The following is a 26883-nucleotide window of genomic DNA, read 5'->3' as shown; positions in this document are numbered from 1 at the left end:
TTGGTGAAACCAAAGAGCAGATAGAGCTGACAGCTTTCTAAAAATTTATTCTTATAGCTCTTTTTCTTCTCACATGTTCTGGTAAAACTTTTAAAAACATCTCCACAGGCTGAATGTAAAGAATAGAATCTGGACAATGAATAAGACTGTAGATCACACCAGCAGTAAATTCATATGCGCTGCCCTTCATTGAAATAAAATATCAATAGATGAAAATCATTACTGCTTTGTTCCCGAGATTGATTGACAAGTTCAAATTTGAAGCCCACATCTTCTTTATTAGCCAAGTCTTTCAGAAAGAGAAAATGTGGGCTTGATTTGTGAGCTATGATAAATGGTCTGGGAAAGATGGTAGTAGGGCCAATTTGATATGTACAGTATTTCATATTGGCAAATTGTTTCAAGAAATTCCACCCTTTCCCAAAATGTCTTCGACATCCTTGGGAAAATACATGCTATCATGAGCGTAATATATTTGGTTGTCACTAACAATCGAGAACCCATTTCAAAGTGGGAAGCATCAACCACAGCTCTTATAGACAAAATAAGACCCCAAATCATTTTGCAGTATTGAGTATGATTTTCAGATGACAACAAATCATTCTTTACTTCAAAATTGGATCTAAAAGCTTATTTATCACTCTATGTTCTATTAAAATTTAATTTGGTATTTCTCAAGTTCGATTACATATGCATTCCAAAAAGTCTAAATGTATACACAAGAAAAAAATAGAACTGTAATGGCATAATCAATAAAAAAATAAAATTATAAATAAATAAATAAGTATTTCTTTTAACAAAGAAGGAGAATATATTTCCCATTTTAAATAGTCTAAGTTATCAAAAGGAAGAAAAACTATAGGGGTTTCATTGGATAGCTGTCTTAGTATTCGGATGAGCGAAAGGCACAGAAAGAAGTGGTTTGGAGTTGTTATATGATAGAAGGTAAGTGAAAGTCTAGGAGTTGTTTGCAATTTTAAAATAGTGTTACCAACTTGGATGTCCAAGCCGAGTAGAGACTGAAATACACTTGCAAAGACTTTCTCACTACATTCCTGTTTTATCACCCCTACTCTTGACGGAGGAACTGCACTTCTTAGCTGGGGCCTCACCCCATACTGTCTACACACTAACACTTGTTACCACTGATTCCCGGATCACTACATACCAGCTTGTGACATCGGAAAACCTACTGAAACACAAAGAGGGTTGATATTTGCGTCTGTAAACTGGGAGCACTTAGGTCAATAACTGGTAAAGATGAAAAGAAATGAGCAGCTAGAATATTAAGTCCTCAGTGAATGTTCTATATTACTATATTGTCATCATTACATTGTTATTATTTTCACAATGGCATGACTTTGCCATTCTCTTTGCATGAAATTACATTAAAATACAATATAAATAAGAATAATAACCATAAAAATTTACTTAGTTGTCATTTTCCACAGGAGAGAACATAAATACTTACAATGGTCCAATTTCATTTCTCAGACAGAATTTAGCAACCCCTTTTCAGTCCATTTATGACAAGAACTTTTAGAAGTAACTGCTCTACAATTAATTAGAATAATGATGACATATTTGATAAAATAACAAGAAGAGGAAAATAAAACAATTCACATATTTATGTGCCCTGCTCCAAATGATCTGTCATCATGCCATGGTCATAAACCCAACCAGGCCAAGAGAACACTGGGCAGACCATTACTGACTAGTTGTCTGAGTAACAGATGCTCTGTGGACATGATGGGGCTCTATTCTCTGCTCTTAGCTTACACACGTTTGTTTTCTTTTTGCCACGAGCAGGGGAGAAATCATAGAAAGCTATGGTTCCTTCCCTAGTTTTAAAGATGCTGCATTTAGAACAGAACTGATGGTTTGACTTATGCCCTAAGAAGAGACATGCCATCCAGTAAAATTTCTAGTCACAGTTTTGTATTAATGGCTTTTAAATTTGCTTCTATCATTAAAGCAAACAGGTCTGAACCAAAGACAGGGGAGGAGAAAGAGATGTAGGTGCTCTGAACTGTTTTTACCTGCTCAACTGATTCAACCGCTCTGAGTATGTGACAAATATACTAATTTTTAAATCTTCCGGTTACTTCTATGGTCAAAATATTTTAGTGAAGGATACATTTGTAAGCACAAAACATGTTGGTTACATAGAAATACTTCATAAGACAATGAAAAGAAAAACAGATTATAATAAAATAACAAAGTTTGACCAGATATTTACTTTTCCGGTAGGACAACTCACTCAATTCACCTTTTCTAAGTGGAAGATTGACAGCCTCAGTCTTCCAGTGAAACAGAATCAGTCTGGATCAGAGTTTTCCACTGAGGTGGACATCCCCAAACTGCTGATATTTACAGGTCCTTTGTCCTTTGAGAATCATCGTCATTAAGAAATATTAATTATGGCAGCTACAGATAACACGTTGGCTTGATGAGTTGTGACTTTTTAATTCACTGTTTGTTCGCATCAAAGGAACCCAAATCACCAGCCCTATGCTACTCTCTCAGCCAGTCCTCACTGTGTGCCAAATGAGTCATTTAATTTCATTAAAACCTCCTGATTTAAGGGGGCTGTATTTCTTTTATACTAAAAAGTCATACAAGAATTGTCATTCACTCACTCATTTATTAATAAAATAGACATAATTTCAAGAACTACTACTATAATCTACATTGAAAAATGTTTTTCCTTTTTATTGAATTTATTGGGGTGATACTAGTTAACAAAATTATACAGGTGTCAGGGGTACAATTCTACAGCACATCATCTGCACACCGTGTTGTGTGTTCACCACACCAAGTCACATCTCCGTCCATCACCATTTATCCCTCCTACACCCTCCTCTAGCTCTTTCCACTCCTCTTCCCTGGGTAATCACCACACTGTTGTCCATGTCCATGAGCTTTATTTCTCTTCTTTTTTAGCTCTACCCTCCACTCCCAATCCCCAGCACCAGACAATTGTCAATGTGCTTTCTATCTCTGAGTCTCTTTGTTTTGCCCATTGGTTCATTTTCATTAGATTCCACGTGAGTGAAATTATATGGTATTTATCTTTCTCTCACTGGCTTATTTCACTTAGAATAATGCTCTCCAGGTCCATCCATACTATTGCAAAGGATAACATGCCCTTCTTTTTCATGGCCCAGTAATAGTCCATTATGTAAATGTACTACATCTTTTTATCCATTCATCTACTGATGGATACTTGGGCTGCTTCCAAAGTTTGGCTATCGTAAATAAGGTTGCAATGAACGCAGGGTGTGTATATTCTTTTGAATTAATGTTTGGGTTTTTTTTTTCACATAAATTCCCAGAAGTAGAATCACTGTGTCATAAGGCAGTTCCATTTTTAATTTTTTGAGAGAACTCCATACAGCTTTCCACAGTGGTTGTACCAGTCTACATTGCCACTAACAGAGCAAAAGGGCTCCCTTTTCTCCACAGCCTCACCAACACTTGTTTGTTGATTTATTGATAACCATTCTCGCATGTGTGAGGTGATATCTCACTGTGGTTTTAAGTTACATATCCCTAATGATTAGTGACATTGAGATTATTTTCATGTCTATTGGTCATCTGTATGTCCTCTTTAGAGAAGTGTTTATCCAGATTCTTTGTTTATTTTGTAATTTGGTTTTTGGTGGTGAGTTTTGTAAGTTCTTTATAAATTTTGGATATCAGCCCCTTATCAGATGTATCAGCAAATATGTTTTCCAGTTTAGTGGGTTCCCTTTCCCTTTTGCTGTGGTTTTCTTTTCCAAGCAAAAACTTTTTTAGTTTGATGTAGTCCTATTTATTTGTTCTTTTGTTTCTCTTGTTTAAGGAGGTATATCAGAGAAAATGTTGTTATGAAACACATTCAAGGTTTTACTGCCTATACTTCTATGATTTTTATGGTTTGAGTCTAATATTTAAGTCCTTTAATCCGTTTTGAGATTATTCTTGTGTATGGCATAAGAAGGTGATATAGTGTCATTTTATTGCACATATCTATCCAATTTTCCCAATACCATGTATTGAATAAGCTATCTTTATCCCACTGTATGTTTTTGTCTCTTTTGTTAAATATTACTTGACTATAAATGCATGTGTGCTTATTTCTGAGCTGTCTATTCTATTTCATTGACCTGTATGTTTCTATGGCAGTACCATGCTGTTTTGATTACCATGGCACCATAGTTTAGTTTGATATTAGGTAGCATGATCCCTCCGTCTTTGTTCTTCTTTCTCAAAATCACTGCTGCTATTTGGGGTCTTTCATGGTTTCATACACATTTTTGGACTATTTGTTCTAGTTTTGTGGAATAGGCCATTGTTATTTTGATATAAATTGTGTTGAATCTATAGATTGCCTTGGGTAGTATGGGCATTTTAATGATATTAATTCTTCCTATCTCTGAACATGGTATGTGATTCTACTTATTTGTATCTTCACCAATTTCTTTCTTCAGTGTCTTATAATTTTCAAAGTACAGATCTTTTACATCCTTGGTTAAATTTATTCCTAGGTATTTATTCTTTTTGAAGCAATTGTTAATGGGATGTTTTTCTTAGTTTCTCTTTCTAATAGTTCATTAGAAACTATTGGTATATAAAATTGCAAGTAATTTCTAGATATTTATTTTGTATCCTGCCACCTTACTGAATTCATTGATCAGCCCTACTAGTTTTTTGGTAGAATTCAGGACTCTCTCTATATAGTATCATATAATCTGTAACTAATGTGAGTTTTACTTCTTTCCATTCTGCATGCCCTTTATTTCTTCCTTTTGTCTGATTGCTGTGACTAGGATTTCCTGCACTATGTTGCATAAAAGTGGTGAAAGTGGACACTCCCATTCATTCCCAATCTTAAGAAAAATACTTATAGTTTTTGCCCATTGAGTATGATATTGGCTGTTGGTTTATCATACATTGCCTGAGGTCTGCTCCCTCTATTATTACTTTGCTGAGAGTTTTTATCATATATGGTGCTGAATTTTATCAAATGCATTCTCTGTATCTATTGATATGACTATGTGGCTTTATCCTTCATTTCATTTATGTGGTGTATCACATTTATTGATTTGCAGATATTGTACCTACCTTTCATGCCTGAAATAAATCCAACTTGATCATCGTATGTGATCTTTTTAATGTATTATTGAATCCAGTTAGCTAATATTTTGTTGAGGATTTTAGCTTCTATGTTCCTTAGGGGTATTGTCCTATAATTTTTTTCTTTGTAGTATCTTTATCTGATTTTCAAATTAGAATAATGCTGGTCTTGGGAGTCCACCTACCTCTTGAAATTTTGGAATAGTTTAAAGACAGGTGTTAGTTCTTATTTGAATGTTTGGTAAAATTCACCTGTAAAGCCACCCAGTCCAAGACTTCTGTTTTTGTGGGAGTTTTTTGATGACTGTTTTAATTTTACTAGTTGTAATCTATTAGATTCTCTGATTCTTCTTGATTTAGTTTTGGGAGATTGTATGTTTCCAACAATTTATCCATTTCATCTAAATTGCACTGTTTGTTGGCATACAGTTGTCTGTAATATTTTCTTACAATCCTTTGTACAATATTTCTATGGAGTCAGTTGTTACTTCTCCTCTTTCATTTTTTATTTTATTTATTTGAGTCCTCTCTCTTTTTTTCTTGATGTGTCTGGGTAAAGGTTTACCAATCTTGTTTACCTTTTTAAAAACCAGCTCTTGGTTTCATCAATCTTTTGCATTTTTTTTAGACTCTATTTCATTTATTTCTGCTCTGATCTTTATTATTTCCTTACTTCAACTCACTTTGAAATTTGTTGGTTTTTTCCGAGTTCCTTTAAGTGAAAAGTTAAGATTATTTATTTGAGATTTTTCTTGTTTCTTGAAATAGGCCTGAAATGCTATGAATTTCACAGTTAGGAATGCTTTCACTATGTCCCATAGATTTGGGGCTGTATTCTCGTTTTCATTTGTTTTAAGGTATCTTTCAATTTCTTCCTTGATCTCATTGTTAACCTATTCATTGTCTAGTAACATGCTATTTAGTTTCCATGTATTTTTGGGTTTTTTGTTTTTTTTCTTATGATTTATTTCTAGTTTCATAGTATTAAGGTCAAATATGTTGCATATGATTTCATTCTTCTTAAATTACTGAGACTTGTTTTGTTTTCTAACATGTGGTCTATCCCAGAAAATGTTTCATGTCCACTTGAGAAGAATGTCTGTTCTGCTGCTTTGGGGTGAAATGCTCTGGAGATATCAATTAAATGCATCTGATCTAGTGTGTTATTTAAGACTGCCATTTCTTTGTTGATTTCCTGCCTGGAAGATCTATCCATTGATGTCAATGTGTTGTTAAAATACCCATCTCTGACTTTATTACTGTCAATCTTTCTCTTTATATCCATCAAGATTTACTTTAAGTATTTAGGTGCTCTTATGTTGTGTTATAAATGTTTACAAGGTTTATATATTCTTGTTAAATTGCTCCCTTTATCATTATGTAGTGTCCTTTTTTGTCTCTTACTAGAGCTTTTGTTTTAAAGTCTATTTTGTTAGATAGAAGTATTGCTACCCCAGCTTTTTTTTTTCATTTCCATTTTTATGAAATACCTTCATCCATTGCTTTACTTTTAGTCTTTGTGTAGAGCCCAGGAGAGAGGCTGCAAATGAAATTTTGTGCATTGGCTGTTTCAGAGTGTCTGTGTCTCTAGCAGACCTGATCCCTTTCTGAAGGACAGAAGCCCCCACTATTGTGCACAGCCAGATGTTGTGTGGGTGCCTCTTTCTGGCTCTAGTGCTCTGGACTGGGGAGCCCAGCTTGGGATTTAGTTGGGATCATGCTTTTCAGGCAGAACTCCCTGCAGCTGAGCTATCCCTGTGGAACCTCAGCTGCCCCTCAGAAAGGGAGAGGGGCCAGCCCTTTTATGTCTCTGCCCTCCCTACCAGTCTCAATGTGACTTCTTCAGAAATCTTTGGTTGCAAGATTTCTCTTCAGCTAGTCTTCAGTTGGTAATTCAGGACCATTCTTCTACAATTCAGTTGTATTTCCAGTCTGATCCTGGAAGGAGGTGAGTGTATCTTCCCTGTATTCTGCTACCATCCTGGATCCCTCCATTGGAAATTGCTATTCAATTTTTTAAACACTTTGAGATGTTTTCCTCTTTAGATTTAATAAGAAACATGAAATACATATTGTCTCTTGCCTACCATAAACAATTTAAATGTTCTTATATAAATAATCACTAACATTTGCAGATTCTTAAAGATGTAATCTTAAAAAAATAACTTATCTAGTGTTCATTTCAAGACTATGGATAAGACAGAACCATTGGAACAATCCTTTGAAGTGACTGGAACAAAGAGTGCTTAGTAGGCATTCAGTAAAATTATTTGTTGAATAAAAAGAGGACATTTGACATTGTTCCAAGCAAATGAATGAGCATTCAGAGTTCTTTGTAAATCAAACTCCTTCAAGGGCCAAGACATAGTTAGGCTTCAAGTAGCTCTTCCAGACAAACGTTAAGCTAGTGTCACTTAATTCCCAGGGTTTCCAATGCCTCCTTCGTAGCCAGCATAATTTCTATTCATTCTTTTTTGATTCAGCTATTGCTCATCAATTTATTCAGTCCTTATTAAATATCCCTTCTTTGCCATGATGTGTACTAGGGCACCTGTGGCATAGGTGGGGGGGGGGGAGAAAGGACCCTGTGCCCAGTGCAAGTTCAATGTGCTTTATGACTCCTTTCTCTTTTGAATCATGAACAGTAGAAGAGCAGCAGTGTGGCATGAAAAAAGAGCAACTGCTTTGGAGCCACAACCTGAGTTCATATCATGGCCCTTCTAATTAGTAGTTCTGTGGTTCATATAAACCACTTAAGAATTAGCCATAATGCTTATAAAATTTCTAATCTAGGACTTGGCATGCAAGACTTCAATAAAAATAGCCATAATTATTTTGTAAAATGGTAACCTTGAAAATATATTTTAGTTGAGCATTAAGAGATATTTGATATTACTGAATATTTTGAAAACTCTTCTGAAAAATCTTAAGTATATCCTTTCTTTATTTCAGGGATGAGTGATTAACTGCATGGAAGAAATAACTAGCTATCTGAACTAATTTAGGTATTCCATTATATTTTTAAAATTATCTTTAGGACTAATAACATGAAAATGTTGGGTTTGCCTGATATTTTCTTTTTGCCATAGACATAATAGAAACCACAGGGCAATATATCTGTAACAAATTTTGGCTGGAAAAATGAGCAACTGTCTTATATCCCACTCTACATGTAGTTTCATGAAGACAGGCTTTCCCTCCAAACATATTCATCACAGTCCAGAAACAATCAAAAATTGAGAAAAAAGAAAAGATACCATTTCCTCACCCCCCCCCCATCTTGCTCCCATAAACAGATGCCAGAAGCATCTTCAGTTTCAATACTGGGAAACAAAGGTTGTGTTCAAAAGGCTAAATAATAGTACATTAAAATTATTTGGGATTCTATGTCATTAAAGCCCCAAATTAGAATGAAATTTGTATATTTAGATAGACAATTCTTCACCTGCAAAAGACTTTATGAAGCATTATCTGTTTTCTTGCCACACAATCCCAACACAATGGCCTTGGTCCAACAACCAAGACCATTTCATGACTCCATGTTTTTTAGTCTGTTCTCCCTGCCTCGTATGAACCCTTCTGCTCCAATCCCTTGAAAACTCCCACTCATCCTTGGAAGCACTAGTCAACAGTACTCAATGAAGCTTTTCCTAAACCCTCCCAGGAGAGTTCATTATTTTAGCCTCTCTATGTCAAAGGACATCTCTTCTCTAGAACAGTGTCACTCTAGTATGTTCCCTAAGGGCAAGTCAGTTCTGAACTCCAAGTGTTTGTCACTGTGCCTGGCATATAATATGTGATACATATTTATATCCTCACCAAGAACATATTTCCACTGATTTTCTATTGACTTTTTAGAGATAGAAGAAGGGGAGAAGGGAGGGAGGGAAGGAGATGGCCAGAGAGAGAGAAACATCAGTGTGAGAGAGACACATCGATTGGCTGCCTCCCATTAGTGCTCCAACTGGGGATCGAACCTGCAACCCAGGCATGCGCCCTGCCCAGGAATATAACTGTAACTTTTTGGTGCATGGAACCGTGCTCCAGCCAGATGAGGCATGAGGCCAAGGCTGGTCAGTCAATATTTTTGAATGAATGATTTACTTGCTTGATTCTTCCACAAAAGTTCACAAGTTTTTCTAGTCATTCATATTAAATAGCTAACAGACCTTGCATAGTTCAAAATTAGCAGGACTATTATGGTTTAAATCTGTTTCCTAAATAACTATGAATATTAAAAGCCACAGTTATACATTTCTGCAACCTAGCTAAATAATGGCGCTTCTCCTCTAATTAAACTTACTTATGGTGACCATACCAGGAAATTGAGAATAGTTTGCTAATATATGTGCATATTCCAGACAAAGAGAAATTTCCATTCTTGAGGACATTCAGTAACTTTCAGGAACTTGATTTGCTTATTGTTTCAATCAGAAAACAATAATGTATATTTACTATCTGTTCTCACATTAGTTAATGAAATTGTTGTATTCAAAGGGGTTCTTCAAAAAAATTTCATCGACCATTCACTTTACCATGTGAGGACAACAGGAACAAACCTTCCCTGCTGTGAATTCATGATCCATTTTTATGCAAAGCTATGGTGCTACTAATAGTATTATAAACAACAAAAAAGCCCTAGGTATTCTGTATTGCAGATCTATGGGTATAATCGTATGCTATAGGCAGGCTGAGAACGTAATGTGTGTATCATGCAAGTTAACAGGTTAACTTCATGAACAGATATTCATATGTGATGTAGCAGTAGAGTCTATTATCCCATTAAAGTTTCTTTTAGATAGTAGTAATGTTTGTTAAGTTGCAATATGGGCAAACAGAATTCTTAACATTGAAACTACTATAGTTTCTTAACATAAATTTTTTTAGTTTTATTGTTAATTAACACAAAAATATCTTTCTGGACAACCCAAGTTATAAAGTAAATAAACTTATTTCTGCTTCTCTCTATGAGTAGAATAGGTATATGAGTGTATTTTTTTGTTTGTTTCCCAAGTACAAATCTGGAATGTGAATAGAATTTCCCTCTGTATCTCAAACATATTGATTTTTAATGTATTTTCTTGAAAACAGAAATTTTCCATCATTTTTCCTGGGCCAGTTTTCAAAAGAGCAATGGCCCTCAATGAGAAATTGAAGTGTGCATGATACACAGGACAGCATAAACCCATCAAAACTTCGCCTATTGGAAAATTAACCCATTATTTCCTTTAGTTTTAAATACATAAACAAATTTTCTCCTTGGGAATTTGTAAGTGTAAATTCCACAAAAAATATACTTCTGAAATTTCCTATTATGTAGTTGTCTGCTTTTATATTCTACTAAATAATATATCCAAAAAAGATACGTTACCAATAGGCTAAAATCTAAAATCTTGTGAGTGAGGCACAAATCAACACAGTCTGATTTCTCCTCAAAACACAGGCCCTTTCAAGGACTACATTTTTTGTAATTCCAGAGATAATTAAAAAGCAAACCCATACCCCAAATAAAGCTTTTAATTTGTTTTTTTTTTCTTTACTTAAATGAATCTTTAAAGTTCTTTGCTTAGGAAAAAAGTTGCAGAATATAATGTATATACATAAATCTGTATTTCAATTACTGCCTAAATTTTGTAGAGAAACTGAAAACAACCAACTAGTTGATGTTTTAATATGAGAGGGAAAACATTCATATTATGAGAGGGAAAAGGCATTCACTCTGCCATGAAATGAGATGGCCTTGGCTAGTGTTCCAGAGTGAGCTAGCTCCTCAGAACCAAGAATGCTAAGTGGGGCAGTGTACAAAAGAGATTCCATAGTCCAGTGAAGTCGGGAATATCAGTTCAATGAAGTTAAATAGGTAGTGAAGGACTTCTCAGAGCATTTAACATGCTAATTAATGTCCATTCTAAATCATGTCTATGTTATAATAGCAGATTTTCCCAGAACTACTTAAGAATGAAATCTTTTTGTTTTCCTTTTTTTTGTAGGGAGATCATGCCTGGGCCATTGGCCAATATATCTATACAACTACAGCTACTTCTCTTTTTCTTTTTACATTATATTTTTAATTAATAATAATAAAATACCTAGGAATAAATTTAACCAAGGAAAGATTTATACTTGAAAAACTGTAAGAAGTTGAAGATACAAATAAATAGAAAGATATACCATACTCATGAATAAGAAAAATTAACAATTGTCAAAATGTCCATACCACCCAAAGCAATCTTCAGATTCACTGAAATCCCCATCAAAATACCAATGACATTTTTCAGAAAAATAGCACAAATAATTTTAAAATTTATATAGAACTACAAAAGACCCTGAAGAGCCAAAGCAAGCTTGACAAAGAACAAAGTTGGAGGTGTCACACTACCTGACATCAAACTACACTACACTGCCATAATAATCAAAACAACATGGTACTGGCATAAAAAGAGACACATAGGTCAATGTAACAGAATAGAGAACCCAGAAATAAACCCACATCTAGATGGTCAGTTTATCTATGACAAAGGAGGCAATAATATACAAAGTGGTAAAGATATTCTCTTCAATAAATGGTGTGGGGAAACTGGACAGACACATGTAAAACAATGATTTTGGAGCACTTTCTTACACCATATACAAGAATAAGCTCAAAATAGGTTAAAGACTTAACTGTAAGACCCAAAACCATAAAACTCCTGGAAGAAAATGTAGGCGGTAAACTCTTTGACATCACTCTTAGCAATATTTTTGGATATATGTCCTTAGGCAAGGAAAACAAAAAGAAAAAAGTAAATGAGAGACCACATTGAACTAAAGAGGTTTTGCATGGCAAAGGAAACCACCAACAAAACAAAAGCCAACTGACTGCATGGGAGAAAATATTCGCCAATGATACAACTACATCTTGATGTACCTTTTGTCTTACACATATACCTTACTGGCTTTGTAGCAATATTCAGGTCCCCAAACCACACCATTTTTGGAACTTTGATGGAAGCCTTTAGCTACTTAACCTTAGTTAGAAATTTATATTTCTGTTTTGGTTTTGGTGTTGTTTGCATCGGCATTTGTTTTCTAGTTTGCCACTTGCATAGAAAGAAGTACCAACCTGAATGCTTCAAGGTACTCAATATCTCCCATGGGGGGATCGAGGCCACCTGTCCAGGCAATATTTATGTTGTATCCTTCTCCAAGGCCTGCTCCGACCTGAGAAGAGAAAAACCACACCACCGTGGGGAGAGGAGGGCACAAGGAAGAAAGCAAGAAGAGAGGAAAACAAACACATGTGAGCTCTCGAAATAAACATCAAACAACACGTCAAGCCAGCCCACCCTTGCTTGACAACCAGCACGCTGGGTTATGCACTTGTTCTGCACTGGTTCTTGCTCCCGTGGGACAACTCAGTAATCTCGTGTAATTTAAAACACCAGCAAAGGACAAGAAAATTATGGGTAATCATGCAATGCAATTACCTGAAAGATACAAATAAAAGTAGGGCTCTAAAGAAATAAACCGAACCTCATTTGGGGCTCCGCTGCCAGGGAAAAAGTTCCCTTCATCATAGCGATGGAGCGAAATATACAGGATGCTGGGGTCAGCATAAAAGGCCTGCTGTGTCCCATTTCCATGGTGAACATCCTACAGGGAAAAGAAAACAGATGACAGACACAGCAAGGTCTAACTGTGTGTGGAGACAGAACTCTGCGCCCTGATTTTGAGTTCCCTTTCTATCCCAGCCTCCTTCTCCTTTTCTGTCCTCTCCCTATGTCCTCTTTCTCTCTCTCCCCTTCAGCTTGCTTCTACACCACCCCCTTTACTTCCTGAACTTTCAGGCAAATTACCCTTTAATGCACTCATTTTTTAAACTGGCTTCTAAAAATCAGGAAACCACAGTGAACATGCCCTGGAGACTCCAGATGAGCAGTCATTGAGAAAGCCCAGTCCTTTGGTACAATTAGATATTTATACACCGGCCCTTTGTACTCTTTGCTTCAGTGATGGAATCTCGCATCCTGTTTTATGGAGGAATTTTATGACTTATTAACTGCCAACAGTTCATAACCCCTCAGGCTTAATTAACTAGCCTCATTGGCCTCTGAAGAAAGACTAATGTTTAAACTACAAACTAGTATTTTGCAGAAGGATCTATGGCTTACAGAGCATTTTCGCATTTCTTGACAGAACACTAAACATACGTGTATGCATTGATTTGCCAAGTCCCACCATTAAGGTCAAAGGCTTTGCAACCAGCTGAGTAAATTGGCTTTCTTGAAGCGTTCAGTTCAGTTAGTAATCCCTCAGCAGTTAGAATCACTTCAAAAGAGATGCCAGATGCAAAAAGGACTTCATACTTTATTTTGGTAAAATCGTGACGGCAAGTCAAAGACACAGGAGCATGAGCTCATTAGCTATTAAATCATTTGGTCTGAAGCAGAAAGATGGCATGGGGCTTTATGCAATCTTCTCCAATCTGCCTAATTTTAATATTATATCATGGCTTTCTTCCCAGCCTTCTTCCTTCCTCCTCTTTTTTTCTTTCCCCACACACTCCCTATCCTTTAAAAAAAAAAGAAAAAATACCCTTTCATTTTAATGAATAAAAAAATTCTTCAGACATGTAAATGATAGTGATTTAAAACTTAACAGTTCTTTTTTACTAATTGCTTTATCATATAGACATATGCTGGAACTGTAAAAGAAATGGGAAAAATAAAACTAGTAGCAGTTTTTAAAATGTCTTCACTGGAAGAGCTAATACCGTAACATCTTCTGAACAAAAGTACACAGATGACTCAAACGTGAGCAGTCTGTATATTTGTACTTGATACAATGTTGCTGCTACATGTGTAACATGTATAGTTTCAGGTTCTTATAAAATATTTTGGGTCACTTTTAACTATATAGAGCACTTTATTTTTTATCAGTAAGACTCACACTGTTTTCAGCAATGATTCCTACCAAGTTTTGGTTCAGGCACTACATTAAATCTTGGCATAGCTTACTTAGCAATTATGTGATGTATATGGCACTATCCCTATGGTATTTTAAATCGGTAAATTAAAAATTTACTAATTTAGAAAAAGTAAACTCAGACTCAGAGTTTCAGCAATTTACTAAGGCGATACAAAGAATAATTCGCAAGACAGCATTTTGAATATACTTCTTACTCCAAAGTCCAAACTCATAACTATTGTATTGCTAACTTCCATTCATGATCTCTCTGATCCCCTTAGCAAACCTGTGAAGTGAGCCTGGTGGTCATTATTGCTCCTCATTGAAATTTACATAACTTGTCTCCACTGCAACCTCCAGGCCAGAACTCCTTCCCTGTGGTGAGCTCTGAACGCCTGCGCTGAGCTTGCTCTCCACAGTGTAGACACCCACTCATCCTCTCTCCCTTTCGTGTAGTACACAGATCAAAAATCAATTACGGAGTCAAAAAATACTGAGGAAGGTGGGCATCATTCCACAGACTTGTTCTGGTTCAAGGAATACTCATTGGGAAAATAATAGCTTACTGAAAAATATATCAATTCCTGGGTTTCTGAATGTTCAAAGAAAAGTAAAGCGAGATGGCAAAATTATTTTTCTTTACATGAACAAAATGAAACAGTTCAAGCCACAATGTCTTTTGAGATTGCTACTGGATACCTGGAGGAAGAACAAATAAAATTTTTTGAAAAACAACAGTGAAGGAATGTTTGCACATCCACTACATGACAGAATTTTTAGCCAGCATTGTAAGAAAAATGTTTTTCTGGGTGAAATGCACCCAAACTTTGAAATGCAAAAATACATACTGCCTTGATAACTTGTGTTTCTTTAGTGTTACTGTAAAAGTTTATTTAACAATGTCAAATAAAAGATGATCATCTATCTTAAAAAAGAAATCATTTGTTCATGAAAAATGTGTTGGGTGCTTATTACTGAATATATTTCTGAATAAGAAATATAGTGTTGCCCATAGCACAATGAGGTTTCAACTGACATTTTCACTGAAATTCACAAATCCATTCTAAAAATACTTCGATAATTCTTGATTCCATGTTCATATTCACAAAGTTTTTGAAGAAAAAGGCAAGACAGACCAAATGTGCCTTTTGTTTTGGTCAATGACTTATAATACAACCTTGAAAATATACATATGTTTTTTCAGCTTTCTTTGCTATAAAACACTTACGCAAAATACTTCATGTTCAGGCTTGACCTGAGGATTTATTTCTCAATGGCAACAAAATATATGGGACTGTTATAAGAAAATCATTGATAATTATATGGAAGTACTATAATAATGAAATTAACTAAATCATTAAATGCCTCAAAATACACATTGTGTATAAGATTTTCTTGAAATGCTGAAAAAATCATTTTGATATCTTTACTGCTCAAAAATATACTGAATAAGAATTCTGCATAAGAATTCAGAACCAATATGCCCTTATTAAAATGTTAAAATAGCTTTGAATTAAGTCATATATTCTACCAGCTAACATTATCACTTACAACAATTTTGTGGCAACTCTTCAGTCAAGTTTGGTGCTTGATCAAAAATGGAAATACCCCAAACCTGACATTTAAAGTGGACTTTCTTTTAAGAAGAAAGCCAAAAACATATTATTTTCCACTGGAAGTCACATCGTATAAAAGCTACCTGAGTCATGCAGGCAAATCATACTTCTAGAACAGCTTCATACCCTGAACATGATGACCAGTCTCTTGAGAGTTGAAAAGCAAGTGCACCTGCTCCCTCTCCTCGCCAATCTGAATGTCTTTGGAATCTACCCCAGAAGGAGAATTGGAATGAATAAGCTCCACAGATCAACTAGGATTACTTCTACTGAAAATATTCAATGCCTCTGCATTTGGCTGTGGCGCCCAGAAAGAGGTAGACTGGAGCTCTGGCTCTCTATTTACTAGGCATGCAAAGCCCCAGATACAAGGTGCCGGACAAGAGCGGAGCTTCGCCTGCCTTTGGCCCAAGAATTTGTGGAGCTAGTTCACACTGATTAGCTAAAATTAGTGACTTTGGATATTCAGGAATGAAGTTCTTTTGCTATTAAAGAGCCTTCAGTTCTCCTCTACTAACTTGCAGGACAGACCTGTCAGCCAGGGGGAACGGATGTCTCAGAGCCACGTGGCACTTTAAAACTTCCTTCTCGGCAGCTGGAAGGAACAGGGGAATTTCCTCAAAGTCTCCCTGCAGCTGCAGAATTTGGACGACTTGAAAGTAAGAATACGCAGGCTGGTGGTGATCTCAGAGGCAACCCTTTGGACAGAACTTCATATATTTAGAAAATCTGAAACAAATACTTCTCCTCTGCTACAGCCTGCTGGGAAATCAGTATCCTTTATGATTGGATAATGGGGCAAATTCATAATCAAAGGCCAGTAATCTTACAGGATACGCCTTGGAGCTACCAAGTAACTTGCTTTATAAATCATATGGAATTATCTCTAGCAGTATTCTTATATTAATGTACAAAGACAACATGTTACAGGCAAATCCTCCCAGGTGAAAAATATCCATCTAGCCTAAGCTAGGCATTTTGGCCTTGTAGCCTGTTGTACAATTCATTACTTTAGCGCTGGGATGTCCCAAATGTGTTTTCACAGAAACTCAATGGCTGTTGATTATTTTCACAGAATCACAAAACAGTATCAGAGGAGATACCTTAGAAAGTAATAATAAAAGACTCTTAAGGATAAGATGAACAGTTTACCAATCTTCTTCCCCCATAATTTTGACAAATTTAGAAAGGTTACAAAAGTTTCCTCCAATCCTAGGTCTTCCTCTGCTATCCTTCCTTCAAGTTTTTGGTTCATCTTTCTAACGGAACTTTCAGTACTAGAAGTATACTAAATCATTTTTAATTTTCTCTCTGATAAATATGTAAACCAATAATTATTATTTAAAATGTAATTTTGTTTGTACATGGGAAAGTGCATGCCAATGTCCTCCTTCTCGTGAAGGTGTAAGACCTGGCTACTGCAGTATATCTAGGCCTTCAACACATGTCTTTAATGGTGAACTATGACCTACATTGAAACTTAAGCCTGGATGCAAAATACACGGACAGTTGGGTTTCAGTATCTCAACACCAAGTGCCTGCAGTAAGGCTACACCCCGTATGTGAAAACCAGCCATTCCTACTGAGCACTAGAAATGTTTATCAGGTTTTCATTCCCTCTATCTTCATTTTAACATAACTCAGTATTTCTTCACATGACTTTGTTTGTGCTCTCCACCCTTGCGGTATGCCTGCTTAACTGAATCGGAGGCTGGATGGTGAGGCCACGACTTCCCAGTAAGATTTAATTATGAGTGCAGATATGAACAAGATTTAGACTATTAAGCCTTGCACTTCAAAAAAAACTTTTAACATATTTTGCCTTTAAATCTTTTATCACCTGCAAAAATTAATTAAGTGCAGATGGAGCAGGTTCGCTTTGGATGCCAGGGTTCATTTCCTGTCTATGCTTTGTCAGACAACCTATTACACCTCCTCGTGAACTGGAGGCAAACCGAAAACAGGGCTCATAAATCACCAGTCAGCTCTCTCTCGCCCTTTCCTGGGTTGGTCCTTTTGTATGGGGCAGATCTCCAGCTCATTATTCCTGAGTATACTATAGACAACATGCCAAGTGTCATCTGCATTTAAACAAGCCATTTGTTAAACAAATTTTAACTCTATTGTGTAAGAATGTATCATGTTAAAATGCAAGACTAATCTAATGCCTCTGACTTTAATCACTCAGGGTCCCTGCCGGGAGTCATCCCAAACTGGCATACGTGATCTGAAATCTTTTCAGAAAGAATGACATGCTGACTTGTTTTAATAATACCACTGTTGCACAACAAGCAACATGATTGCTAACCAAGGGAAGTGGCCAATTGGTTACCAAAGCAACAACATTCTTTCCAGCACATCTGACTGTTTAAAGTCTATATTCTGTAGGGAAAAGTAAATTCAGGTTCTGTTGGGTTATTTTAACTGTGGAAGTATCAATTCATTTAAGGATCATAAAAGTTGCCCTGATCTGCGCCTTCTTCTCATTAAATTGCAGTTAACACCATGAAAGTGAAACGTGAATGTTTATGGTTTCAGAACTGCAATCCTGAATTTAATGAGTTTCCACATTCAAAGGAAACACACCCTTCAGTTGTTTGCGAGTGCTAAAAGCAAGACAACCTAACAGAGAAATACAAATTCACTCTCTTTTATCTAGAGTCACTGAAAATGCAGCTCTGGCCAGGAATACATACCAGATCTACAATCAATATCTTGCTTATATTTAGTTGGTCTCTCAAGTATTTGGCGGTAATTGCAACTGAATTAAAAAAGCAGAACCCCCTGCGGAATAGAGAAGAACAGAGAAATAAGAAAGCAAATCAGCCGGGAAAACCATTATAAATAATGTTCAGAGCATTTTAAAAAATGCTATATGATCTCTGAAGCCATAAATCTGCTTCTGGGAGTACCTCGCAAGATTTTTCATTCCATCTGCTAACAATTAGAGGCTTCAGAGACATGCACAGGGCAGGTGACTGCCAGGAACCGTGGCGCTTGGAGATGGGCAACCGTCCCTGGTACTTACATGGCTGTGGATTCTTCAGCGTGATGGCCTGGGGGCCTCACAACAGCAAATCCATTCTGTAAGAACAAGATATGGGAGGACGGCTTGAATCTCTGGGTACTATGGAGCTTCAGGCACACATAAAAAGACTGAAGGATAGACAGAGGCTTCAGAGTTTGTTTCACTGACCCATCACCAGTGCACAGAATCAACAGAAACAATATAAATGACCCCATTTTCTCAGATGGTACCTCAAAAAAAGGGCTCACCCCAGAGCCAAGGGAAGAACAGGGGGTTTGGGGGGCTGTATCTAGTTGGTAAATGTGCACATCAGCTGTTACACTAGCATAATTCATATCTGAGAGCAACTTCTTATTTTATGACACCAACATCCTACAGAGGGAGAAGAAAGTCACTCTTGGTGCAGGCTTGGATCGAAGGTCCAAAAAAACGGGGAAGATCCAAAGTGAAAATTCTTATAGCTGGATTCCCTCAATGGTTATTTCCACTTCAGTGTCAGCAAAAATGATAAATTTACACTCACACACCCACATGCACACAAAAGAAACCCCAGAAAGGTGAAAAAGAGAACAATGGAAAGCCCATATTTCTTCCAGCCTATAAATTTAGCTTGGATGGCTGCCAAGACTTGCAACTTTATTGGATTCCCTAAGTCAATTTCTAGCCTGAGTTCTGGAATTTTATAAAGAATTCCAGGGCTGAGTAGCAATCAGATCTGTCCATGATCAAGGAATGCCTTAACCTCCAGATTAGCTGGAATGCCTCACGGAAAGCTGAAGGAACTCCAGCATGCAGGCAGGGAACTATAAATCCTTGCAAAGCCAGAATGCTCAGAAACGTTGGGTTTCTTGACATGAAAAATAAAATCATTTATCAGATGGTTTACACCACCTTTCACTTAACTATGATTCGAGTGTTATGCTCCAAAGACAATGTTTTTTTAATATACAATCCTAAAACTTTTAAAATAATTTTAATATACCCTAGGGATATGTTTTCCAAATCTTACTACAAACACAAAGATAATACCAGGAAAAGTAGTCTATTCTCTAGGGCTTTCAGTATACATGAATTTTTCTAGAATGTTATGATAATCAACACACAGTGGGTCAATTTGTTATATATTTTGATAAGCACATATATAGTGATTAACTCAGAAGCAAATCAGAAGTCAAATATCACAGTATCAATTATAAATATACAAATGGCGATATACTCCCTATTCTTGTTATTAAGGTACTTACTATCTTTCTGATACCTATGATAAATATGAAAGAAACTAAAGGAATTCTGAAAATGGAGAACTCAGTAGATTCAGATGGGTGGTATGTATTTTATAGGGAAAAAACAGAGTGAAACTAATAACTATAATATAAGGAAATGCAATTAGCATGCAATAATCTTTATAATTAGATTAATATTAATAATAATCTTTTACAACTCAGTTGAAAATACTGCCTTATGGATAAAAGTAGTGGCTAGATAATACAAAGATCAATCCAGGGATTAATAAACTGTTCAATTTATATAAGTAATCAAATAAAAGCATACGAAAAGCCCAATGGAAAGACATTTTTCCCAACCAAGAAACGGAAAATTTTAAAAATACTTTATGTTGACAATGGAGTTGTGCCTTATACACTCATAAATGCTGCTTATAGGAGGGTAATTTATTATTGCCTTTTTGGAAAATAACCCACTCCATCTATCTAGAGCCTTTAAAAATATTTATATACTGTTTGAATATATAAGTAATATAATAAGTAATCTACTTAAAGGATTTTTGCCCTAAAGGTGTTAGTCACTGTGCAGACAAGTATTTATATAAAAGATAATGTTTTATTTATAACAGGAAAAATCAAAATGATCAAAGTTAACTGATAATAAGAGAATGCTTATATGAATTATGGTACATCTATACCACAGGATACTAGACAGTCATTAAAATTTTGTTATAAATAATTAGTGGAACAAAAATACTAATAAATTTCAGAAATATTAGTGATGAGAATAATATATATAGTCCAATATATTTAAGTAATGGTATTATGTGGGTTATTTTTAATATATAATTTCATGTCCTTTCCAAATGGTTTTATAACTTATTTCTTGCACTTATTTCGTAGTACAAGAAAAACATACAAGGAGAAAGTGAAGAGGTAGATTTTAATGGGTTGTGTTCAAAAAGGCAGAAAAATGATTTGAAGGGCATTCTGGGAAGGAGGAAAAGCGTGAACAATGGTTTAGAAGAAAGGATTTTGGAAAATATTATGTACAGGAAAGTAGGTCTAAATTGTGATCATTTTAAGGAACAAACTGGAAATGAAATCACATAGGTAATTAGCTAGATTATAGAGGACAAAAACGTCAAATAGAATTTGAATTCGATCTTCCTTTTTTTCTTACAGCCAGATTCCTTGAACAAAGAAAGGGTCTGCCTTTCACTTTAAAATCTTCCACAGCACCGCCATTCTCCTAAACTGCTTCTGAAACTGCTTGATTTGGGGTTGAAAAGTATTGTCTTGCTGACTCAAACATTCTCCTCAGTCCTCATGATCCACCGAAACCTTCCACCGCTCAGGCACGGTGAACCTACATGTCCCAGGTCTTTTCGGAATCACCCCTTTCCTAAGCTGAAACCTGGCAAGGCTGCTTCTCCCCAGATCTGTCTGCTCAGGTGGTAGCTCCTTCCTGACGTCTCGCAAACCCACCGGCAGCCAAAGATGGGGCTGGTGTTCTTGTTCCTCACAGCTGTACCCACCTACCCCATAAAACTCTCTGGTAAAAGGCGACTGGATCACCCAGAAAGAGAGAAGATAGAGCCCAGTGAGATGGCAGACTGAGTTCCCGGCCAGTGGGCTCCCCTTCCCACCTGTTAGTCTTCCTCCTGAGGTCCATCCCACCACCTGCCTTTAGGATCCCATCCCCTTCTGATTTTCTACTATCAGGTATGTTTTCTCATGAATGTATTAAATCCATATGAAAATTCCTGATTATATATATATTTCGTTGAGTTTTCAATAGGCTCATGTTTCTGCCATCCTGAAAATAAAATTTGATGTTAACCAAGATAATACAAATATATACATATATGAGGGGGGACCCTGAAAAAGTGGAATTCATTTGTAAGAAATTGTTTATTTATTTTGACATGTTTCAATATCTGCCACCTACAAAGTACTTTGCATTTGATGCCATACACCTACTGAAATGTTCTTTCCACTGCTTGAAACAGTTTTTTAACTTGCTGATTTTGATGCCTTTTAGTGCTTCTGCCAATTTTGGTTTCACCTCTTCCACATCAGCAAAACCATTCCTTTTGAGGAGTTTTTCATCTGGGGAAACAAAGAAAAGTCTCTTGGGCAAGACTGAGGGAATTGGGAGGGTGGGGCACGAGGGTCATGCCATTTTTGGTCAAAAACTGCTGAACATTTTCAGCAGTTTGCACAGCTGCACTCATAAATCACCCATCACGAAATGGGCAAACACGTTCAAAGAGTCTTCAAAAAATGTTCACCAAACCTGAATGCAGCCTCTCTCAACAACACCAGCTGGTGAACTGACACAGACAGGTTTCCAGAACATTCACTTAGTGGAGGAAGCCTGTACTAAAGGGGCCTGCTTACCAGAAGATAATTCCATTTTGGGATTCCCCCCTCACATGTAAAAAGTGATATATCTATCTTTAGTCCCACTGAACCCTCCAACTACCTCAATTATTTTCTTCCCCTTCAGCAACCCAAATCCTTCAAAGGGTAGTCTACCTTGCTTTTTCATTTTTCCTTTTCCTCACTTCTGCCTCTGTCCCCAAACTCTACTTTCTCTTCCACACCCATTAGTCCACTAAAGAGCTTTTACTGTGGTCACCAATGGCCTCTATGTCACTAAATCCAATGACATTTTTATGGTCTCAGCCTATTTGGTTCTTCATTAGCTTTCAACACCATTAGCTACACCTTCCATTTTAAAACTCTCATCTTCTGGCTTCTGTGATTTTGTACTCTCCTGGTCTTCTTACCTGTCTTCCTAATCAGTCTCCCTTGAAGGTTCACAATCCTCAGCCTGCTCATTAAATACTGAGGTTACTCAAAGCATCATCTTTGACTTTTCTTCTCTTTCCACTCATACTTCCTAAGCAATGCAACTGCTCTCATTAATTCGATTACCGCCTATCACCAGATACTTCACAGATTTCTTTTTCCAGGATGAACCCTCCAATGGGCACCAGGCCAAAACAGCAGCCTAGTATTCATTATCTGCACTTGGCTATTCCAAGGTCATTTCAAATTCAGTACATCCAAGATAGAACTCTTGATCTTCTCCCAGCCTTCTCTAACTCGCCAATGTTACCATGACTCATTCAGTGTCTGAAGTCAGGAGCCTTATCCTGAGCTATCCTTAATGGCTCTCTCTCCCTAGCCTTCCTCTATTGCACTTTAATTCATGACCAATTCCTGTTGATTTTGCTTCCAAATGCCACTCAAATCTATGCACTTATAGTTATATCCATGCCTTGAATATTTGGCCATCTGACTGCCTTTCTTTCCATCATTCCTCCAATAATTATTTTTGGTACTTTTAATAGTACCAAAGCTAAGTGGCTAAGCCACATAGCCACTTTTAATAGCCACTTCATTCAATACCGTAATTTCTCAGGTCTCTGACTTGTCACCTTCAATAAATTTGTCTTCTGTTAACAGTCATACTTATATATCTTACCATTACTGGTAGGACATCTCTTCCGTAATCTCAATGTCAAACATTCAAATATCGCACTCTCCTCATATCCTATTGTCTAGTTAATGCTTCAAGTGCACTGAGACCTTCAATCAATTGACCTTACTTAACTTTTGCTCCCATTTGTCCCTCCACCATGTTCACTGCCCTCCTTCTCTCGGCTTTAGGGTCCATTATATTCAGTTCTTGGATGTACTTTCAGATACCTTATCCCTTTTTCCCTTCAACATACTCTCCTGATCTTTTTACTCTGCTCAGGCTACCCTAATGAAATGCCAAAGTTCTGGGTGACTTAACAACAGAAGTTTTTTCTCTAGTTCTGGAGGAAGTTGACATGGAGGTCCAACAGGGTTCAATTTCTCTTGCAAGCACCCTTCCTGGTCTGTCTTTTCCTTAAAGTCCTCACATGGCCTTTCCTCTGATGCACATGCATAAGAGGCAAAAAGAGAGACAGAGACAGAGAGGAGGGGGGAAGGGAGGGAAGACCCTATGGTGTCTCTTCCTTTTCATATAAAACCATCAGCCCTACCAGATTAGGGTCCTACCCTTATGACCTCATGAAACCTTTATCACTCCTCACAGAGGCTTTCTCCACATACAGTCACACGGGGAGTTAGGGCTTCTCCACATACATGTGGGCGAGCACAAAACTCCTGTGCGTAACAGACTTTTAGTCACTTTGTCCCTCTCTTCCTTCAACATATTCCCCTGGTAACATCACCACACTGATTAAATACAGCTCACATCTGTTCTGCTCCTGCACCTGGAAATATATAAAAGGCACGCAACTGGTCTTCCTTTCAATTCATGATTACAAACCTCAGGTAGGCTCTTCATGACACCCAGCAATCACAATGTAGCCCTTGGTCCGTTAACTCTCCAAGTCTTTCAGGACAGCACTTCTACCTCCTTTCTTCAAACCTCCATTAACCCCTGCGCACTCTTTACCCCTTGCTGACAACTTTGCTTCTTATTCCACTTAGAAAATAAAAGCAATTAGAATAAAATGTCCTCACCCTTCCAGAATAAAATCTACCCATCTTCCCCTTCCTTTGCCTGATCCTATCTAAGGGCTATTAATTCACCTGTGTACTTAATCTCACCCTCTCTGACCTATTCGAGGTAGTCTCACCTATAGTTTTCCCCTGTGTCTGTGATGTCATCAGTTTTTTTCCTACATCGGATTGTTGCCACCAAACTAAAAACATATTTAAGTATCTCCTGTTAATAAGAAAAAATCTAAATAACGAATAACAGTATTATACAGGGTAGGGAAAAAGTAGGTTTATAGTTGTATGTATGGAAAATAACACAAAATTAACAAATAATAATACAAGAATAAACTTTTTCATGTACTCACAGCTGTAAACCTACTTTTGAGCCACTCTGTGTTATCATTTTATAATGTAACATATAAAACATAAAAATATTTGCAAATAGTAATGTGACAAATAATAAGCTCTAAAACTTTGTACTCATTTAATCCTAACAATATCTGAGGGCAAATATTATCCTCATTTCATAAATGAAAAAACTCAGTCATAGAAAGATTAAAGAACTTGCTGAAGGTTCTTAAGGTTTATAACTAGCAAGTGACAGTGCTGGGATTCTATCCCAGACAGGCTGGCACCCCTGAACAGGTGCATTTAATAAAAGCAAGCATTTAAGACTGGCCACACTGTGCAACCTGACCCCGCCCCCTCTTCAGCTTCATCTCATACCAGCATCCACTGTGTTCTTTCCACTCCAGCCACACTGGCCTTGTCTCTCCCATCTTCAGGCCTCTGCCCATGCTCCTGGTTCAGTGTAGAATGCCTTCCACTTGCCTGTGCTCTCCCTCTCCCTGGACAACACGTCCACACCTGCCCACTTTAGTTCCAGCGTTGCCCCCACAGGGAAACCATCCCTGAGCCCAGGTACGTCACAGTCAGGTCCTCTGTTTGCAGTCTTAAAGATGTGCAGCTGTCGCTTCTGAGAATGTGCTCAGTTTGTAATGATCTCCCACTCAGTTTGATTATTTTTGATTATTGTGGTTTATGATTAACATCCACTGTCCTACTCCCCATTGTGGGGTCCTCACTTTATGACTTGGTTCTCCATTTTATCATTTGTGCTCACACAGTGCCTGGCACATAGCCAGTGACCAGCAAAGAATAATAAAATAAATGTGTGAATAGATGCTACTAGGGCTCTTATTCCTGTGGCCATTCCTGTGCTCTGACCTTGGCCGTCTTCCTTCTCTCAAGGGTTCCAGGTTTGCAGGCCTGCTTTTGGTAGGAGGTTGCCTATTAGACTTGATAGCATCTTCTTTCTTAGAAAGATATAAACTATTCTATTCTTACAGTTAATAGAGTCTTTGATTTAATGAACTATTGTGGAAAGTGCTTTAAAATAAGATGAGTAGTAGTAGTAGTAGTAGTAGTATAGAAATATCTGATTTCCAAACTAAATTCTGGACCTCTTGACAAGGAATTTGTTTTGTAATTCCCTGTACCCTTTAATGGCATGCATAAAGATTTATTGTAATATGATGTCACTTGAACCAAAATTTTCCTTGGCTCAAGAATGTATGTATCTTCAAAGAATATTTTAAATAGATAATTTACTGTATATTAAAATAATTTAATAATCTAGCCCCATAAAATATAACTATGAGAAAACTTACTGTATTTTTTGGACTATAAGATGCACCTTTCCCTCCCAAATCTGGGGGGAATAATGGTTGTTAATGCTGCTGTTGAGTTATGTTTAAATTTATATTGTTGAAATGTTATTTATGTTATTAAATATTTTACCATATTTTTGCTTCAAAATTTTTTCTCTATTTTTCTCCTCTAAAACCTAGGTGTGTCTTAGGGTCCAAAAAATACCAGTATATAGAATAAAGGATTCAGTGACTCAATTGATCATTTTCATATTTAATGCTAATAATAGTCATTTAAATTTTGTGAATAATCTATGTTCTTAAACTTAAGAGTGTGTGTGATGCTGCTACTAAATCCCTTTTAATTTGTGACCACAAGACTTTAGTACTTACACCTACAAATGATTCCATACAATTTTCATATTTTTCTACATCAGTCCATACAAAATCTCTGCTTTATATTCCATCCAAAAAATATGAAGACAAAGCAGTTAATCTAGACAAATGCATGCTAAAGTACTGTTTTGTGAATTTATATTCATTTAAGTAGGTTGTTATTTTTATCTTAATATTCTGATTTTGGACAGTGTTTTCAAGTTGTAGATTCTCTTCAGTCATGAACATCACTAATCATGGGGCTTTGGCAGTATTTTGACATCGTTGAGAGTAACAATGAATGATTCAAGTACTGAGTGTGTTTGCATCCCTTGTTTTACTGTTGTTTAGTGTTACGGATGTTTCTCTGCAAGAAGGATGTGTTCTAGGACATCATCACAAGGGGAAATGTAGGAGGC

The 26883-nt window shown here is 36.6% G+C and overlaps 1 protein-coding gene across 2 annotated transcripts in view; it reads right to left on the bottom strand.

The window, feature by feature from the left end:
- HDAC9 (histone deacetylase 9) overlaps positions 1-26883 on the bottom strand; it is an 841506-nt gene that overhangs the window by 152154 nt on the left and 662469 nt on the right. For both annotated transcript variants that reach the window (XM_037163907.2, XM_053655071.1), the window contains exons 19-22: positions 18709-18764; positions 18377-18464; positions 12631-12750; positions 12221-12318 (exon numbers count right to left, since the gene is read on the bottom strand). In XM_037163907.2, the coding sequence (XP_037019802.2) occupies positions 12221-12318; positions 12631-12750; positions 18377-18464; positions 18709-18764 (362 nt within the window). The remainder of the gene's footprint in view (positions 1-12220; positions 12319-12630; positions 12751-18376; positions 18465-18708; positions 18765-26883) is intronic.

Source organism: Artibeus jamaicensis, unplaced genomic scaffold, assembly GCF_021234435.1.
Source record: "Artibeus jamaicensis isolate MK-2021 breed Jamaican fruit bat unplaced genomic scaffold, CSHL_Jam_final contig_923, whole genome shotgun sequence".
Classification (NCBI taxonomy): domain Eukaryota; kingdom Metazoa; phylum Chordata; class Mammalia; order Chiroptera; family Phyllostomidae; genus Artibeus; species Artibeus jamaicensis.
The sequence above is the reverse complement of the archived record's forward strand: the minus strand, read 5'-3'. Positions and strand labels throughout refer to the sequence as shown.